A 20,814-nucleotide genomic window follows, 5' to 3' on the forward strand; every position below is an offset into this window, starting at 1 on the left:
TTTATGTGATAGTCGGATTAAATCGTATGAAAAACAGAACCCACCTGACCTCGCAAGAGTTTAGGCTCTTGGCTGCGTGCAGGTACGTCAGGTTCTTGTGGTCGGTCCAAACGACCAATGGATGTTCCATCCAGCCAGTGTAATGCGTTTGTTGACTAGCAGTTCACGGTCACTCAGAGTTTCTTTCAATCTGAAAGAGGCACTGAGAAAAGAATGCACAGGGACGAAGCTTACCCTCAGAGGTCTGGAATAACAGCCCCAACCCCTGAATCCAAAGCATCCACTCCTACCATGAAAGACTTTGAGAGATTAGGCTGAACCAAAGGCTGAAGGCTGGAGAGAGACTGTATAACGGACTAGTGGGAAGTGGAACACCTGGGAGCAAATCTATCCCGCAGTTGTAAGGATGATGAGGTGGGATAAAGAGAGCTAAATCCTTGCTAAAAATTTTTGCCAAATCATGGTAGACCGTAGGAACAAAGGTTAAATCAGGGGTGTTGAACTCCAGGCCTCAAGGGCCAGTGTCCTTCAGGTTTTCGATATCACCCTGGGTCAACACACCTGAATCAAATGATTAGTTCATTACCAGGCCTCTGGAGAACTTCAAAACAATGTTGAGGAGGTTTTTAACCATTTAAATCAGCTGTGTTGGATCAAGGACACATCTAAAACCTGCAGGACACCGGCCCTCGAGGCCTGGAGTTCGACACCTGTGGTCTAAATGGTAAATGGACTGATTCTTATATAGTCTTTTTCTACTCTTCCGGACTACTCAAAGTGCGCTATACAACATGCCACATTCACCCAATCACACCCATTCACACAAAAACTTTCTGCTAAGCTTTTTAGTGCTTCCTAACTAACATTCAAACACATTAATACTCAGATGGATGCATCGGAGAGCGAATGGGGTTAATATCTTGCCTAAGTATATGCATCTACTCTTGATTAAACCTGTTTGATCAGGATGTATTATGAATAGGGTGATTTTTTTCTAATCCCTACATTTATGACTGCGATTGGGTGGTATCTGGATGGGAGTATGGGATCCTTGGTTTAAGAAATGGACTAATGATGGCAGTGTTATTGTTTGGAGATGATCTGTAAACATTCTGGATTTGAGTTACCATTCTGAAAAAAGTGGTTGCTAGCATAGACCACCATCTAGCCCTAGGGCTTTATTGTTTGAGAGATGTTGTAGGGTTTTGTGAAATTCAGATATTGAAAGAGATGAATCAAGAGACAATCTGTTTGTCCTTTAGTTTTGATAGATTTAGATTTAGATACATTTAGATTTAGATCAACTCTTCAATGTCTTCAATATGGATTAATCTGTGACGAGTATAAAGCTTTGTAAAAGTATTTAAAAGATTTATTTATTTGTTGTGGATCATGAATAATGTTCCCAGTTGAATCCTTTATAGAATAAATTGTTGTTTTTTCTTTATTTAGTTTTAACTGTGGTTAGCAAGGAATTTTCGAATTTATTGCTATGTTCAAAGTTAGTTAAACAACTAGTAGCTCAGTGTTTCAACATTCGGAAGAAGGGATTCCACTCATGTGTAGAGATTGACGAGGTACAACACATATCCAACCACTCTGACCTGTCATCCTGGTTGAAGATATAACACCCCCACCTGAGATAGGTTACCAAGCCCCAAGTGTGATGAAAGAAGGGTCGATGAGTGCGAGAAGAACTGACCTGAAAGATATATAGCCGGATACCAAGACTACGTGAAGTACCCTCAGTGATCAGTACAGAAAGGTTCAGTGATGAAGGTGCCTAAGAAGTATAACAAGCTGTCCATACCTGAGGTCTTGGAAACTGCCAAGCAAACACTCACAGCCTTGGACAGCCGCTTGAAGAGATACACCAGAGAGATAAAAGGCAGGAAATAAGCCAGCTGTTCTCCAAAGAACCAGCAAACGTGTACTCTCAGTGGCAGGGGAACAATATGAGCACAACACCACCAAGGTTGGAGACGGAGCAATACTGGAAGAGCGTGTGGCAGAAGGACGCAATCCATAACAGCAATGCTGGGTCTAAGAACAGACCACAGCAACCTCCCTGAACAGGTCCATTTTAAATAGCAGTGGGAGACATCCAAGAAAGGGTCTCCAGTATGAAGAGTTGGAGAGCACCAGGCCCCGACATGATTCATGCCTACTGGCTGAAGAAGCTGAATGTATTCCACGAGCATCTGGCAGCACAAACAAACCCGCTGCTAGTTGATGAGAGACACCCAGAATGGCTGGAGTGTCCTAATCCCCAAGGACCCCCATAAGGGACCAGTCCCATCCAACTACCGGCCAAACACCTGCCTCAGTACCACATGGAAGCTCCTCTCAGCCATCATAGTGGCCAAGATGAACAGGCACATGGCTCAATACATGAGCAGGGCACATAACGGAATAGGCAAGAATACCAGAGGTGCAAAACACCAGCTACTCGGCTGACTGCTCTGTCTCAGACTGCAAGACTAGATGCTAGCAGGCAAGGCACACATGGAACGCTACAACAAAGTGTCTGGCATAGTATACAGAAACATCTGTGCTGAGTATGGACTGGAAGTCCTAAGGTCAAAATGGGAGATGTCCCCAGGGTGGTCGAGAATGACTGAGGTAAGATCCTGTGGGATTTCCAGATTCAGACTGACAAAATGGAGGTGGCTAACAAACCGGACATAGTAGTGGTAGACAAGCAGAGGAAGATGACTGTGGTAGACGTAGCAATACTGAACCACAGCAACATCTAGAAGAAGGAACAGGAGAAGCTAGAGAAGTACCAAGGGCTCAGAGAAGACCTTGAGAAGATGTGGAGGGTGAAGGTAACGATGGTCCCAGTGGTGCACTTGGTGCAGTGAGTCCCAAGCTAGGCAAGTGGCTCCAGCAGGAACAACATCTGACATCTCTGTGCAGTATCTTCTCCTCAAGCTCCCAGGCCTCTGGTAGAGGACCTGAGCTTGAAGGATAGAAGTAGTCAGATACAAGTAGTCATTTGAATCCTTAATTCTCTCCCTTCCTAATAACATCCCGCCATCTCTCTTTATTATCACATTAATTACACATTCCTCTTTCTCTTGCTGTGGGACTGCTGTCTATCTTGATGCACTCCTTCACTGCTGGTGTTAGAAAAAACAGTTTCCTCAGACTGTGAGAGACTTGAAGGGAGCTCTGTTTTACTTCAGATGACCAAGTACTTCCTGATGGAGTGCAATCTAAACATTAATACTGTATGTATTCAAGTTTTCCTACAAGATGTGTTAAACATGCATTTTTTTAATGTGTTTGTTTCCAGGTGAAGAGCGTGAACCTTTCAGATGGAGAACAACTGTCTATCACAGGTGTTGATGAACACGGTTCTTTGCTGGTCTTGGCCAACCATACACTGCTTGTTGAAGGTCAGGTGATCCGCAGTCCCACTAACACTCTCTCTGTCTACTACTGCTCTGGACTGGAGGGAAGCATGGGTATCTTCCAGCTGCACTATCAAAGTAAGTCTACACACCACTCATTTACACACTTACTGAAAAGAGTGTACAAAACTCAGTTTATGCCATGACTAAAACATGAATATTCATTTATATTAACAGGTTATAGAAATTCAATAAATAGTACTTTCATTAGGGCCTAAGGGGCTGTTTACACTTTATACACATGCTAATTACAGAATCATAAACCATCTCACCTAATCAGTTTGCATGGTGATTGAATCTGTCATGTTAATTCGCTGATTAGAGCCCTGATTAATTGGCTCTCATCTCGTTATGACACTATATGGGATATGGGAGTTTGTATAAAGAGTCCCCTTGTTGTGTATGTTTCTGTGTGTATATGTGTGCTGTGTCATCCATTAATAAATATGGTAATTATTCCAAAGGAAGAAGCATCCAAGTACTACGATCCACTTTCTCCATTAATTACAGCCATTTACTCTTTTTATATTACCGCTAGACAGAAGAATAGTGCTGAAGTGTTATCAAGGTTAAAAAAACACACACACAACATAAAGAGACAAGGAATATTGTCTCACACAGCTTACATGGCTTGTTATAATTAGGATTTTTCAAATGCCCATGACTACTTGATTTCTTAAGTCATTGGGTTCTCAGTATGAGAAACTATGTTGCACCCTTGGATGTTTTAATTAGCTGGTTCTTGGCACCATCTGTTATGGCTCTGCAGCTAGATATGTGAATGTCATGCACCATTTACATACATCTGTACTGATAAGTTACACTATGTACTGTAGTCTAGCCCTACATTTTATAACACTGTTCAGTATTTCCCATAATCTTTTAATATTATCCATCTAATTGCCTCTTATAGTATTTCTTTTTACTATATCTTAGTATATTGATTAACTTATTTTAATATCTTTTATCTTATCTTTCTAATTTCAGCATCTTCATTTCTCTTTTTTTAAGAAATCTCTGTATAGTGCATTCTTCTTTCTCCATGCATGTTGCAGACCTTTTGTTATCCATGGACAGTATATAATTTATGTTTCCTACCATATTGCTTTATTGGACAGTTTTATACAATAACAATTATTATACAATAATGTAAATATTCTAAGGAATTCATCATACGCACCATTAACGTCTTGTTTCTGTTATATTTTAACCCTGTTTCATTAAAGCTTTTTTAAATGCATTTATTCTTTCTTCTGTTCTTACTCGTCTGTACTCTTTTTATCTGTCCACTTTATGAATCTTGTAATTCCTATCGTGGACTGTAAAAATTGGAAGATGGTCACCGTCTTATTTTCAATGTCATTTGTTAAAATGTTTCCTATCAGAGTTGCATAATGTGATGTGATCCTGGTAGGTCTAGTAATTTTGGGGAATAGGTTCATATAGGACATCGTGTTAATAAATTCCTCTGTGATTTTGTTTATTTGGGTTTAGCAAATCAATATTGAGATCTCCACAAATGAAAAGTTTATTGTGAGCTATTTCGGTAAATGTTTCTTCTATCAAGTCTTTAAAGGTCTCAATACTACTACCTGGAGCTCTGTATATACAGCTAATGATTACATTTTTTCTTTTTTCTTTAAAAATTTCAACTGTTATACAATCCACCACATTAAATTTCAAGGATTTTCCCACATACAAGGCCACTTCTCCCCCACCTTTGTTTCACAGAGTTATAAATGTGACTTCATAACCTTCCAGTTCAAAGTCTTTTCCGTTTTCCATGTTAATCCAAGTTTCCGATCAGGCAATGACATGGGCAAACTGGTTAAGATATTCTTTGATATGATTAAAATTAGCATATAGACTTCTACAGTTAATGTGGATAATTGTTAATTTATTCTCAGTTTTAATCCTCGGATTATACTCTTCATTTGTATAGTAGCAGCAGTTGTTATTGATAGACGAGAAGAGGATGTTGTCTGGATTTATTTAATATTCCAAGTCCTGTGTATTTTGATCCACATAGTTAAATGTTTTCAGTTCCAGTTGACTGATGCAGCTGCTTTTTACAGATGCAGCTGAGCTGTTCCTTTCAGTGTGTCACACACTGTGTTTGTTACCTTAAGGTTTGAGGTTGTTTGTTACCTTGTTTATAGTCCAGATCATGTTGCTCACTGATATTTTTCTGCATCAGCAGAATCCTTCTCTTCATTCAGTAGAGAAACACTGGGATATGAGTTATATTATAAACTACAACCTGAGATTCATGGGTGGTGCTGTTATTTGGTGTTTGCTGTCGCTGCAGTAGAGTATTATTTCCTGTTTCTGTTCCAGCACACAGTGGTTTTTATGTGTAGCTTGTCGGTATAGCCACTTTAATTAAAAACGTATATATAACCTCTTATTTTATAACCTAATGTATATGTGCTTCATCAAAAGCACACTCTGTTGATTCGCTCTCTAATTATATTTACAGTATTCCGTCACTGTGTCTTTAGGGATTCGCTAGCTTAGCTTATAGCTGACTTGCTACCAGCATGGATTCTTCACCTGTCCCTCCTGAACTTTCCTGCTCATTGTGTCAGATGTTTAATTAATCCTCAGCCTTCTTTAGCAATAATGTTACTGGTAATAAATGTAGCCTATTGGCAGCTTTGGAGGCTAGGATCACTAAATTGGAGACCCGGCTTTGCATTCATAAATACTCGTAGCTTGCCAGCCCACTGTAACCGGTGCAGTTTTTCCCCACTCTGCAACACACCCACCAGGGATCAAACTCTGGTTACTAGTGATTCTGTTCTGAGACATGAAGCTAAAGACACCAGAAACTATCGTCTAATGCACATTTCTAATTTAATTATATGAATTAGACATGTGCAATTACCCTCCTTTGGCAGGAGCAGAGGGGAAAAATTATTCTCAGAATTAACATGAAAATCCTTGAAGTGAATAGTGCCTGTGGAAATAGTCATATGCAAAGTAATCATACAGTGTACCTTTTGATTCTTTAAACATTAAATTTTCTCTCAGCAAGACTGCAATAGCAACTGTTAGTGATGTTCAGTAATAGTTTTCAAGTATCAGTTAGACAGTCATGTTACTATAATGCGCAAAACCAGAGTTATGAATGATTAAGGCAAGACCATTAGAACAAGATCTGACCTAAAATTTATTGTCATCACGATATCAGCCTGTGCGATGGGCCCATCGCAAAAGATGGTGTAAACTGCGATAATTGGGTACCTTAAAATGTTTACACACGCGCTTTAAAGAATTTACCAATCAAAGAAACCCCTTTACACGTTTGACCAGTCGAATAGAGCCCTTCACGGCATTAACCAATCAAATGGATTAGAGGCCCGCCTCCTACGTAGGTGGTGAGCGAACAACGCTGCAGCAACGAGTCAGAGTTGTAACGGCTGAGAGCGAGACGCATGACGAGAATGCTACTATGAACTTGTGGCTAAAAAAAAAAAAAAAATAGTACCTCGCTTGTTTGGAGGTACTTTGGATTTGATAAAGACGACGTTCTCCAAACACAGGTACTCTGCAAAACTTGCCGAACACTCGTGGCAACCACCAGAGGAAACACGACTAATCTCCACCATCATCTTCAATACAACCACAGAGAACTGTTTGAAGAGTTTCAGAAAGATAGGGCTAGCCAAACAAAGGTTTCTAATGTTAAGACAAAGAGCACAGCAGTCCAATAGCTGTCTCTGTATCAGAGTTTTTGAAGTGGAACTGCTTATGAGAAAACGTCGAAGCGGTACAAGGAAATAACAGAGGCCATTACACATTTTTTGGCTAAAGACATGATGCCTGTAAATACGGTTAGCAGAGAGGGCTTCACCAGTTTGATACATAAAGTGGACCGTGTCACGGTCCGCTGTGACAGACCGTGCGGTGGTGTGTATGGTGGACCCAGGTGCGAACACAGGTGAGCAGACGGGAGTGAACTTTAAACAAAAGCGAGCCTTTTATTGTGGCTGATGACAAGGTATACAAATACAGCAGGGATAGCGTGGCTAAACAGAAACCTAAACTGGGAATAACTAAGGTAAAGCTATGACTAAGAATGCAATAGACCGGGCATGGAAACATAGAGGGTGGAAACACAGACGACGCGACACAGACTACATGAAACACAGAGACTAAATACACAAGAGGGATGATCAGGGGAAGTGGCCACACATGGGAACACAGCTGACACAGATAAACATAACAAGACATGGCAGGAGTAAACAACACTGACGGGAGACTGTCAAAGTAAAACAGGAAGTACACAGAGGTGCAAACAGGAGGAGAGAGAGAGCACGGGCATAGTGGGCTGGGGAAACATGGAAATGAAACACGAGGGGAGATGAGGGCTCACAGATACATAGAGGGGCACACAGGGGATAAGAGTCACAAGGGGAAGTCAAATAAGGAACAACATAACAGGACAACTCAGGAAACATGACCTAAATAAGGAACGAAATACAAAAATACAAGGAACTGAGAATACTGGGCCCACATGGCCCAGGACCATGACAGACCGGAGATCCCCTCACGAAACTACTTTTCCCATGTCGCCATTCTACAAATGTACGAAACATGGCGCAAGACCGTCATGTTTGAACTGAGCCAAGCTGAAAACTACGCAAGCACTACAGACCTATGGTCAAGTCGTACAATGGAACCATATATGAGTTTCACATTGCACTTCCTCACCGAAGACTTTGAACTGAAAGTCTTCAGTCTAGAGACTGTATTTTCACACTAGTGAAAATATAGCCCATGTATTACGTGAGGTGCTAGCCAGCTGGTATCTTAAAGACATGCGGTTTCTGTTGCCTAGCAATCACACCATGAGCAGCTACGGCTATGATTTGACAGCATGTTTGACAGAAATACAGAAAATTTGTATTTAATGTTATTTAACTTTTATCAGAGAAAAATGCGTTGTTTCATTTGGGTGCAATGTATTTGTGAAAACACCACAGCCATGAGTCCCTTTAGCCAACAATGATGCTAAGTTTTGCTAGCTAATTTGCTACTGTAGCTCATGAGACTAATCTCATTTCATTTTGATGGCACAAACGTAGCAGGATTTACATAGTTGATATTTTACTATATATGCTTTCCACCAACACGGTGGCACGGTGGTTAGCACTGTTGCCTCACAGCAAGAAGGTCCTGAGTTCAATTCCACCATCAGGCCGGGGTCTTTCTGTGTGGAGTTTGCATGTTCTCCCCGTGTTTGCGTGGGTTCTCTCCGGGTACTCCGGCTTCCTCCCACCGTCCAAAGACATGCAGCTTGTGGGGATAGGTTAATTGGATATTCCAAATTGCCACTAGGTGTGAATGTGAGTGTGAATGATTGTCTGTCCCTGTGTGTTAGCCCTGCGACAGACTGGCGACCTGTCCAGGGTGTACCCCGCCTTTCGCCCTATGACTCCAGCGCCCCGCTGGAGCCTATCCCAGCTGTGGTCTGCTCCGCGACCCTGAAAAGGATAAGCGGAAGCGAATGGATGGATGGATGTTTCAGATAAAATGGAAAAATTTTACTGATGCAGTAAATATTCCTTTATTGAATGAGAAAACTGTGCAGTATAATTTACTTAACATGTTGAAGATATCAGAGGACTAAACGGGCTGATGTTAGGTTAAGTGAGTCTAACAGGAAAGAAATGATACAGAAACATGACATCCTTATAAAATACTTTACACACGTTATGAATATATAACTTTTCTTAGTTCCTCAAACCTTTTATTTAAATAAGCTGCATTATTAAAGTTGTCCATGGTTCCATTTATTTTTCTGCCTTTACCCGTTAGGTCGTGTCCTGCAGAACATCAGTGAGTGGTTCCCTGTATGCAGCTGTTTTGTAGTATATGTTGGAGATACCTCTGCAAATACAGGAAACAAATATCTAGAAATTGTTTTAAATGTTTTCACCAGTCCCTCAATTATAGAGAACAGCTGTTTATTCCCCCAGTTATCAAGTCAGTGTCTTTCAACCTCACACACTACCTCAGGCTCCTTCCACACCAGAGGCGATGTCTATATCCTAATAAGTCAGCCTCAGTAGCCGGGGATTTGACTGCCAGGGCCCGTACCCTGGATCACCATAATATGCCACAAGAAACATAATACACCTGATCCCTAGGGTGCCTCCTCTGGGTGGTGGGCCTTCAGGCGGGACTCCCAGTCTACATGTAGTGTATTAGTGGCTGGTCACCTTGAAGTGGACTATACTCTACCACTGGGACTTCAGCGATCCCTCCCACTGTTCAAGCTGACGGGCCCCTTTCTCTATGTTCTCTATGGCATAGACTGCCGGCTTCTGTGACCTTCCTAATCTTTAAGGTTCATTCATTGAAAGCTAGAGGTGGAAACCACCAGCAAGACCCCAGCATAGAACAAGTGACAACAGATTGGTTCAGATGAAGTCAGAAACATCATAAAAGGAGGAGCTGTGGGTCAGGTGGGTTTCAAAGTATTTTGTAGATGTGCAGCTACTGGGAGGAGCATAAAGGCACCTAAATGGCACTTCTTGTATGAGATTTGACAATGTGATGTTTAGAAGGATATCAGCCGATCATATGCTGATTCAAGCTGGCATTGAGGTCAGCTGATTTGATGGGATTGCATTGACCGTCGAAGGCTGCGATGACTGGAAGTGAGGACCTGGTAAATTGGATGGTGGAGTCTGTAGCGCTGCTTCTGTAGCCTAGCAACCATGATAGTAGCCGTGTAGGACAGCATGTATGAAGAAAATATTTATTTAATTTTATTCGTTTTACTTTTTCCTGGTAAAAATTGAGATGTTATCAGTCTGGGATGTATGAGAGGCTGAAAAAATACTGTGGCCATGGGCTGCGTACCTTTAGCAAACAGTAATGTTCACTTAAGCTAGTCAACGAGTTTGCTTGCTGTGTCTTTTGAATTTAAGAGATTTTCATATACTGGATTTGTTCTCTGTATTCATTAGTCTTACGTTTTGTATTTTCTAGTGCATCTGAGCTTCCTTGTCCTAGTTTCTGGTTCTTGCTTTGTTACGTTTGTTCACTCCCATGCCTGTCTTTTCTCTCTGTGTTCCGTCTTCATGGCTGTCTGTGCTTGTAGTCCTGTCCCTGTGTTTTCTCCCTTCATGTTCCTATGTTCATCTCCTATCTCCTTTGTCTTCCTTGTCTGTCATGTCTCTATGTCTGTTTCTCCCCAGTACAAGTGTCAAGCGTTTTATTTTGATAGGCTCCTGTGTTATGTGTATTATGTTTGATTTTGCTTCCACTGTCTCCTCAGTCAGACTGTGTTCAGCTGTGTCACCGAAGTGTTTCTAAGCAACCCTAATCTCCTGTGTATATCTTATCTGTGTCTCCCTGTGTTCTCTTTAATGTCGTCATTGTTTCCTCTCTAGCAATGTTTTCTTTTCAAGGCTTCGAAACAATCTAACATCCATCTCCACAGTGACATCTTCTGGCCAATTTGGCTATCACCACATCTTGATAATGCTCTTCTGTGAAACAATGATCCAGAAGAGCCATGCACAGTTCCAAACAAAGCTAGTTATTATACCGGACTGTCAGTAATTGTAATCAGCAGATGTTTTGAAGAAATCCTCTCACAAACAAGGAAAGAAAAATAATGAGACTGTAAAAGACAGTAGTGATCAGTGAGTGTGCTTCAACAAAATTCTACATCTGGTAATATTTGTGTTGGTCACAATCAATCAATTTCTAAAGTAAAATATATGCAAAGAAAAGATTGCAGGGTTTACTATAATAACCACACTGATTTGCAGCTGGGGTTTTTCTGGCTGTTTTTGCTCGCAGCCTTGAAACTCTGGATGTGTTTGGATGGCTTTTAAATTTTTTGGGCATTCATGTCATGAAAATACTAAAAGCTGGCATAGTATTAGGTTTGATTTTAAATTGACTGAAAAACATATATTTAAATAGATTCTTATATAACACTTTTCTACTCCCCCAGAGCACTCAAAGCGCTTTATACAGCATGCCACATGTGGCTATTCACACAAGCACTTTGTTCTATGCTTTTCACTGCTTCCTAGTTAACATTCACACTCTGGTGGCTGCATCAGAGAGCAACTTGGGGTTAGTATCTTGCCCAAGGATACTTGGCATGCAGACTAGGGGAGCCAGGAATTGAACCACTAACCTTCCAATCAGTAGATGACCTGACGTGCACATCTTTAAATCATCCTCTGCTGAGGAGCCTCTGAACTATGGCAAAACTTTCCTGAATTTTTATCTTGTAACACTGGCATGGCGTTTTACTGTGGTGATGTGGTCATAGTGAACCTGCATAACTCCTGTTGTTGTTTAGATATTCACAAGAGGAGTGTCAGTGGGAATAAAAATAGGAAAGGAAAAATACATCTGTCATTAAAATTGTTAAGAAATAGATTGCCTGTGATTAATGAATGTGTTTTCATGGTATTAATGTATTCTTTATGGCAACCCAGTATGCGAGTAATGGATTGAATTGAGGATTAAGTCACGAAATGCTGCAAATTACATTCTCTGTTGAAAGTAAAAAAAAATTTTTTTAAAAACAGACGATGTCAGAACTGAAAACTCCTGCTTGTTTTATTTTCTCCTTGAAAGCAGAGGTGGTGTTTTATTGAGATATTTAAATGATTTTACAGCACAGTGACCTGCTCTCTCTCTGCTGATAGGAGTGATTGGAGCTCACCCACCAGTCTCTGTTTCTTGCTTTTTCTCCATTAATAATTCAAATAAGATATTTATATATTATTTATATATCTATATTATGTTTATTTGATTATACTTTGGATTCCAGTGTTTAAGTGATTGCATAGTGTAGTCCAGGGGTTCTTAACCTTTTTTACCTCTGGGCCCAACTTTTCCGCTACAAAAAAAACCCAGGGCCCATTCAGATATTAACAATGTATTGAAAAGATTAAAGTTTCTTTTTGTTTGATTTATATTTAATAACTAAATCAAATCTGAACCTGCAGATACAACAAAATGCCAAAAAGGTTAACTATTCATGGAACAAATCAAACTGCAAGTAGAAATTGAAAGGCTCAAGTCAGGCTTAATAACACAAAAATGATTAATAATTCAATTTTACTACAGCAAAAGAGACAAGAAAAAAGGGAAAAATTGGATAAATAATGTGGTGATAAAATAAATATACTCAAAATATTTTCTAAATAATAAATGAATAAGCTTATAAAATTTAAATAAACTACAAATGAAAATATAGCCTTATAATCTGTGAGTGAATATGAAAGTTGCTTCAGCAGTAAACTTTTTTTCATTGGCAGAACCAGAAGTTAGTCTTTATATTTGAGACAAATGAACAACAACAGTCACAACATTTTTTTGGTAAACTGCAACTCCCCTTTTATGTTCACCTCTTAATGAGACACTTGAGCCTCTGAGACACAAATCCAGGTCCAGTCTGGGTGGAATGGGGGAAAGGCTCATTCTCAGAGTCGGGCTATGGTCTTGGTTGAGGCCACGATGGAAAATCCTGATTCACACAGATATGTTGTTGTGAATGGGAGAAAGAGTTTCAGAGCTCTCAGTGCCAGACATGGGTACTCCTTTTGAGACAGCAATTCAGAAGAAGCCCAGGTCCAGTTTGCCCCAACTTTAAAGTGCTGTCGGTGGAAACTTCCAGAAGCTGGGACTGCAGATGTGAGGGCAATGCAACATCATTTTCAGCGGGATCCGCAGAAAATGGGTCCAAAATCCACATGTGTCCTTCTCTGGGATCCTCAGGGAAATATTCATCGAATATCTCTGTCAGTTGTGAAAGGTGCTGACAGACAGGGTCACAAAAGTGGAAACATGTCCTTCTCTTTTCCTGTTTCCTCTTGTAAAGCTTCAACTTTGTCTGCAACAAAAAACATGTTGCTGTTTCTCTCTTCAAGTGAGATGTTCAACTCGTTCAGCAGTGAAAAAAATGTGACAGAGATAAGCAAGTTTAGCTTAATGATGTGCAAGAGGAGATTTTTTTCCCCGTGAGAAAAGAAGAGACCTTATTCCTCAGTTCAAACAAACACTTCCTCTTGAAAGCCATCTCTCCTCACTGTGGTAGCAGCAGATGGACATGATCTGCTTCCATGTCCTCACAAAGCTTGGCAAAACATCTGGAGTTATTTTTAATGAAATCGATAGTTTTTAGACTTACATCCATCACCTCGTGGAACTCTGGTGACATCTTTTTTGCTGCAAGGCTTTCACTGTGGAGAAAACAGTGGGTCCATTTAGCTTCTGGTGCACTATCAAAGATCTGCCTAATGATGCCTGCCAGTCATTGAAGCTGCACCATCAATGCACACCCCAACACATTTCTGCCAGTCCAGGTCGTTCTCAGTGAAATAGTTGTCAATGCAGTGGAAACATTCCTGAGCCATGGCTCGTGCTGGTAGCTCTCCACAAAACCGCATGTCTTCATGCAAACTGCTGTCCCAGCGATAACGAACAAAAATCTGCAGCAATGCACCATTCGTGACATCAGTGGACTCGTCTAGTTGCAAAGAGAAAAATGGACTACTTTTTATTCTTTCCAGAAGCTGATGCCGTATCTAAGTCTATGTCTGTGATACGGTGGCTCATAGTGTCGTTTGAGAGTAGGAGGGTCAGTAGCTTCTTTGCAGCAGCCTCTCTGATCATGTCATGGCACATATGTACAGCGGCAGGCAAAATCAACTCCTCCGTTATAGTGAAAGAATTTTTACTCTGTGCCACAAGTCTGGATACGAGGTAGCTTTTAAAACACAATTAGAGTTACCAGTCAGTGACACAACACACCGTTTCTGCATTAGCAGCTCCTTTTAATATTTCTTGCGAGTGTGGGATGTTTGGTTTCGAGATGGCATTTTAATTTCAAAGGCTTCAGTGCTTCGTTGGATAGCATTAGTCCACACTCCACACATTGGGTCTGCCTCGTTTCCTCCATTCACAAACCCATACTTCAGGAAGTCAGAGTTATACTTGTACAAACATTTTGCCTTTTGGGAGGTGGGCTTGCCACTTTCATCTTCATTTTTGCATTTTAAGAGCTTCTCCATATCTTTTGCTAACTGCAAACGGGGTCTTCTTCTGCTTGCTTATTTAGGCTGATTAAACAACTCCCATCAAGCGATGGGAAGCTGTATTGTAACTGAGATTTTCATGGATAACAGTAGTCCCTGGTGTCTTCAATTAATAACTTATGATGTCCCACGGCCCGCAGGTACAAAACAAATTATTTTTTGCTGCCCTCAAGCTGTGACTCGCTAACAAAGACTAACACTGAGCAGTGCTGATTTTCTAACACTGGAATATTTCTAACATTTTGAGTTATTTTCCAGCGTTACAAAATCAGCACTGCTCAGTGTTAGCCATTGTTAATCTTCAAAACTGACTAGGTTACTTTTAAACATATAACACTGTCAAAAGTGTTAATTTAACACTCAACAGTGTTGTATTTAACACTCAGAGGAGTGGACCCATATAGACACTCTAGTGTTAATTTAACACTGGAGATTTTGCTGTGTACTGGTCTAAACTAACCTAATGTTATTGTAATATTACTCACTTACTTCACATTCCTCTATCCTTGTGTAGTCTTCAGGCTGAGTTGCTCCCTGCCAAAGAGACCTCATTTCGGAGATGTATCTGTACTGGACCTGCTCCCTGGAGGGAATGCGCGCTTTCACTGCCACATGGGTTACCACTTGCGTGGGGAACCAGTGCTTACCTGCCTTAATGCCTCCTTGCCAGTTTGGAGTGATAAGGAACCTGTGTGCAGGGGTGAGTGTGTATAGAACGGTTTCTTTACAGTTTTTCTTAAAATTCTGTAGCAAAAAGGATACTTCATTTCACTTTTTGTGAAAGATACTCCACTAACAAATTCAAATTGAGTGTTCTGCTCTTCAGCTCTTTGTGGGGGAACAGTGAAGAATGCTACAGTGGGACGAGTGCTCTCCCCATCTCCCCACCATGGCCCTAATGCCACCTTGGATCGCTCCTGCTCCTGGTCCCTTGAAGCACCCAAAGACCAGAGGCTGCATCTCCACCTGGAGAGACTGGCCTTGGGACCAACTGACAGGTAAAAGCAACCACATTGTATGGATGAATATCTGAATAGGCATATCAGGTACAGCTCCAAAGGCCCTAAGGGTCAGATGCAAAATGACTAAAACCAGAAAAGACCGCACAGAGTTGCAGAAAGATCTCAAACTAAACAATTACCGCTGGTAATTATCAGTAATTACCACAAAAGATACAAAGAGACACACAGGGAATTACTTTAAAGAGATGTACAACAATAAAAATGATCAGATACCTGTTCTTGATATCAGCAGTACTGGCACTGTATTCAATTGGTACTAAATTTTGTATTATCACACACCACTAATCCATTCATTAACACCATCTCTGTGTCGCCTTAGGTTGGTGTTGTGGAGTGGGCTGGACGCTGGCTCTGTGGTGCTGTTTGATTCAGGTCGGGGGGGTCAGATACCCTTTGAAGGAGTGATCAGCGAAGGTCCAGCTGTAAGAATCCAATTCATCACGGATCAGCCCAACCACAACACAGGATTCAATATCCGCTATGAAGGTGCAGAAGCCACTGTAGATCTAGTTGGGCACAAAAATTAAACATGAACTACATTCTTGGAGAGCAGTTCAAACAATTATATTTGTAATTAATGCATAATTATGTAAGCAAACAGAAGACCACTGGTAAAAAGACCAGTGTTTATTTTTGCAGATGGACTGTTAATCAGATTTTTAATAGATTGCCAGGAAGCAAGCAGGTTCTTAATCATTATATTAGCCAGCATGTTAGTTGTTTTTGGCAGTCTCAAATAGCCAGAGGATGGAAAAATACCCTTCAAAATGTTTGTCAGTATCAATGAAGAGAAGAAAACAACCAAAGAATAATCTCTATACAATTTATTATAAATGTGTGGTTTAACAGATAATAAATGCAAAAACTATACATCATTTGACATTTAGTTATTGTAAATTGGAGGCGATGTGTTAGGAAAAATCACATTCAAAAAAGCATAAACATTTTGGTATTCATTTTACAGAGCTTTCTATTTTCTCTTTCAGCTTTTGAACGCGGCCACTGTTACGAGCCATATCTTCAGAATGGAAACTTCACCACCTCCGACCCTCTGTATGGAGTTGGAACAGTGGTTCAGTTTACTTGTGATCCAGGCCACTCCTTAGAGCAAGGTCCCCCTGTGATTGAATGCATCAGTGCCAGAGATCCATACTGGAATGACACTGAGCCTCTGTGCAAAGGTAAAAATGAAGGCAGAAAGTGAAGAGAGGAGGCTTCATGACAGATTAGGATAAGACCATAAATGTTCTATTTTTGAGGGTTCTGTCAAAATACCTTTCACGTCAGATTCAACAGAATTCCTTAACTACATAACCTTATTTCGACCTGTTTTATCCACCTATTCATGAGTAGGTGTAAAAATAATAAATTTGTTATTCGGATATTATTACAATAACTAGAGGTGGTATTTTTTATCCATTTGACTTGTAACCCAGGCTAACACACTTTGTTTTCTGCCACATATGATTTCAATTCTTGAATCAAAATCTGCTTTGACCACTTACTGCACTGAACCTAATTACAAAAGAAAACATTAAAATAATGAGCTTAGTCTCGGAGCAGATCATGAAAAACTTATAAAATGTAATCTTTAGATTTTAAGCAATTTTAATTGTGTGTGTGTGTGTGTGTGTGTGTGTGTGTGTGTGTGTGTGTGTGTGTGTGTGTGTTCATTCCTGGACGTGAATTATATATGACTAAAAAATACATAGACAGAAAAGACAGTTGTTTAGTAATTCTAGTTCTCAAAACAGGAACTCTCACATTTTCTTCTGCCATATGTCCTCCACCTATCCTCTGCAGCACAGTGTGGAGGTGATTTGTCGGGTCCAGGAGGGTTAATTTTGTCTCCAAACTGGCCAGAATGGTATGGAGAAGGAGAGGACTGCAGCTGGAGGATACATGTTGGCGAGGACAAGCGGGTGTTGCTTGATGTACAACTGTGAGGAAAAACACCAACACACATACATACACACTCATGCACATTACAACTTCTGCTCTCTTCGTCTTGATACATGCTCAATCATCCAGGTAAGTAAATCCCCAAAAGTTGATTCTGTTCATCTGGACGTAGCGTTTTGTGCATACAGTACATGTGCATAATGACTGAAACCAGCCCACTGAAGGAACAATGGGCTGGGAGGTCAGTTCCTTAATCTTAATAATGCAAATGTACTGTTTATAAGGATGGGGAAACCTGCAGTCAGCTGAGACTGAAGAAGTCACTTGGATGAGTGACGAAATGTTACTCCCACAAAACGCTACGTCCAGATGAACAGAATCAACTTTTGGAGTTCTGCTCTCTTCCAAAGTTTGACGCAACCAAACCTAACTTTTGTCTTTAACTTTTTTGGAGGCAGAGAGGGTGGAGGTTAGGTGTGTGCATGGGGACATCCACGAATATCTGTTGCAAATTAAATACAGGGGAAATTTTCTCCAGGCCCAGGAATGTTAGGAGCATCTGTACAACAGAGGGGACAAACTCAGGCATCTTTCACCAGGAGATAAAGTACTTGTATTGCTCCCTTCTTCTATATCAAAGTTAATTACTTCTTGTGGAGAAGAAAAATTGGTTCTCAAGTCAAGTCAAGTGGCTTTATTGTCATTTTAAACATGTGCAGTGGTACAGTACACAGTGAAACAAGACAGCGTTCCTCCAAGACCATGGTGCTACATATAACAGACAATCAATACAGGACTACTCTGTACAGTTCTGTGCCGACTACTGAAAGGTAAATGAGGTGTCACAGGATGATGCCTAACCAATGCCCCAGGTCGATGAGCTCCTCGACCATGAACAGTGGAGTGAGCACTAGGTTTAACCAAGGGCTTCTGGCAGATACCCTTGTCTGCAGAGTTCAAAGAAAAAATGGCCTTCTCCACTCTGTACGGTTTTTACCACTTCTGTTTGGCTTGTTCCCAGCCACATTCCAGGGCAGGGCTCATGGCCAACACGAAGAAGTGTGTGGTTGGACAAAGGGAGGTACAGTATTTGAGGTTTTCTTTGGATGAAGGCAGGTGCATCCACAGATGGATGAAACAGCAGCTGTCGATTTCTGTCCCAAGACCATAAAAGGGGTGAGGGGGTCCTTGGGGCTGGCTGGTTACTACCTCCAGTTCATGCCAGGCTTGGCGGGCCTGACCAACCCTTGACTGATCTCACCTGAAAGGGTGCAGGTAAAGAAAGCTGTCTGTGGGGAACCCCTGCTCTACACTCCTAACTTCTCCCTACCTTTTATTCTGCAGACGGACACTTTGAACAGAGGGCCGGGGGCCATTTTGTCCCAGCAGGTAAAGGGGTGTCAACTGTCCAGCTGTATACATCAGTAGGAAATTGTCACAGTGGGAAGCCAGGTACGGTATGGTGAAGAGAGGTCACCTCTGCTGCTGAGCATAAATTTATCTGCGTCATCACCCCAGAAAAGGCAAGTTAACAGCACCTCAGATTAGAGCCCAGATAAATGCAACAGGGAGTTCCAGCAGCAGACAGATCTCTACATCAACTGTTCAGAGGAGACTGTGTAAAACAGCCTTTTTGGTCAAACAGCTGCTAAGAAACTACTACTAAGGAAAAGCAAAAAGCAGAAGAGATATATGTGCTCATAGAAACACAAAGAATGGACATTAGAAGAGTCTAATGAGTCCAGATTTGAGATCTTTGGTTCCACCCGTGATGTCTTTGTGCAGTGCAGAAAAGGTGAATGGATTGTCTCTATGTGCATGGTTCCCACTGTGAAGCATGGAGAAGGATTTATTCAAAATTGAAGGCACACTGAAACAGGATGTCTACCACAGCATCCTGCAGCAACATGCCATCCCATCTGGTTTGCATTTAGTTGGAACGTCATTTAATTTTAACAAGACAGTGACCCAAAATACACCTCCAGGCAGTGTAAGGGCTAACTGACCAAGAAGGACAGTGATTGCGTCAGATGGCCTGGCCTCCACAGTCACCTGACCTAAACCCAATCGAGATGGTTTAGGACGAGATGGACCACAGAGTGAAGGCAAAGGGGCCAGTAAGTGCTCAGCACTATTTCAAGACTGTTGACTTTTGAAAAATGATTTCAGGTGAATACCTCATGCGGGCCATCGAGAGAATGCCAAGAGTGTACAAAGCAGCAATCAAAGCAAAGGGTGGCTATTTTGAAGAATCTAAAATATAAAACAGGTTTTGAATTATCCATCCATCTTCATCCGCTTTATCCGGGGCCTGGTCGCGGGGGCAGCAGCCTAAGCAGAGAAGCCCAGGCCTCCCTCTCCCCAGCCACCAGCTTATCCGGGGGAACACCAAGGCATTCCCAGGCCAGCCGAGAGATATAATCTCTCCAGCGTGTCCTGGGTCTGCCCCGGGGCCTCCTCCCGGTGGGACATGCCTGGAACACCAACCCCAGGAGGCGCCCAGGAGGCATCCTTGTCAGATGCCCGAACCACCTCAGCTGGCTCCTTTCGATGTGGAGGAGCAGCGGCTCTACTCTGAGCCCTTAGCCTATCTCTAAGGGAGAGGCCAGCCACCCTTCGGAGGAAGCTCATTTCTGCCGCTTGTATCCGCGATCTCGTTCTTTCGGTCACTACCCACAGCTCGTGGCCATAGGTGAGGGTAGGGACGTAGATCGATCGGTAAATTGAGAGCTTCGCTTTTACACTCAGCTCCCTCTTCACCACGACGGACCAGTGCAGCGTCCGCATCACTGCGGCCGCAGCACCAATCTGTCTGTCGATCTCCGGCTCCCTTCTCCCATCACTCACTAACAAAACCCCAAGGTACTTGAACTCCTCCACTTGGGGCAGGAACTCATCCCCGACCCGGAGTGGGCACTCCACCCTTTTCCGGCTGAGAACCATGGCCTCAGATTTGGAGGTGCTGATCCTCATTCCCGCTGCTTCACACTCGGCTGCGAACTGTTCCAGTGCGAGCTGGATGAAGCCAACAGAACCACATCATCCGCAAAAATCAGAGATGAGATTCTGAGGCCACTGAAGTGAAAGCCCTTATGAACAGAATCGGTGGCAAAGGGCAGCCCTGGCGGAGCCCATCACCCACCGGGAACGAGTCCGACTTATTCCCGCAATGCGAACCAAGCTCTTGCAACGGTTGTATAGGGATCGAATGGCCTGTAGAAATGGGCCAGACACCCCATACTCCCGCAGCACCTCCCACAGGACACCCCGAGGGACACGGTCGAATGCCTTCTCCAAGTCCACAAAACACATGTAGACTGGTTGGGCAAACTCCCATGCACCCTCAAGTATCCTGGAGAGGATAAAGAGCTGGTCCAGTGTTCCGCGACCAGG

At 42.0% G+C, this 20,814-nt stretch overlaps 1 protein-coding gene across 4 annotated transcripts in view; it reads left to right on the forward strand.

The window, feature by feature from the left end:
• sez6l (seizure related 6 homolog (mouse)-like) overlaps positions 1-20,814 on the forward strand; it is a 106,260-nt gene that overhangs the window by 59,136 nt on the left and 26,310 nt on the right. For all 4 annotated transcript variants that reach the window (XM_085464682.1, XM_085464680.1, XM_085464679.1 and 1 more), the window contains exons 4-9: positions 3,299-3,494; positions 15,012-15,197; positions 15,324-15,495; positions 15,839-16,005; positions 16,506-16,700; positions 17,323-17,461. In XM_085464682.1, the coding sequence (XP_085320808.1) occupies positions 3,299-3,494; positions 15,012-15,197; positions 15,324-15,495; positions 15,839-16,005; positions 16,506-16,700; positions 17,323-17,461 (1,055 nt within the window). The remainder of the gene's footprint in view (positions 1-3,298; positions 3,495-15,011; positions 15,198-15,323; positions 15,496-15,838; positions 16,006-16,505; positions 16,701-17,322; positions 17,462-20,814) is intronic.

Source organism: Copadichromis virginalis, linkage group LG7 (genome assembly GCF_057382275.1).
Source record: "Copadichromis virginalis isolate Kocher_CV1m ecotype Utaka linkage group LG7, C_Virginalis_male_GT1.1, whole genome shotgun sequence".
Taxonomy (NCBI): domain Eukaryota; kingdom Metazoa; phylum Chordata; class Actinopteri; order Cichliformes; family Cichlidae; genus Copadichromis; species Copadichromis virginalis.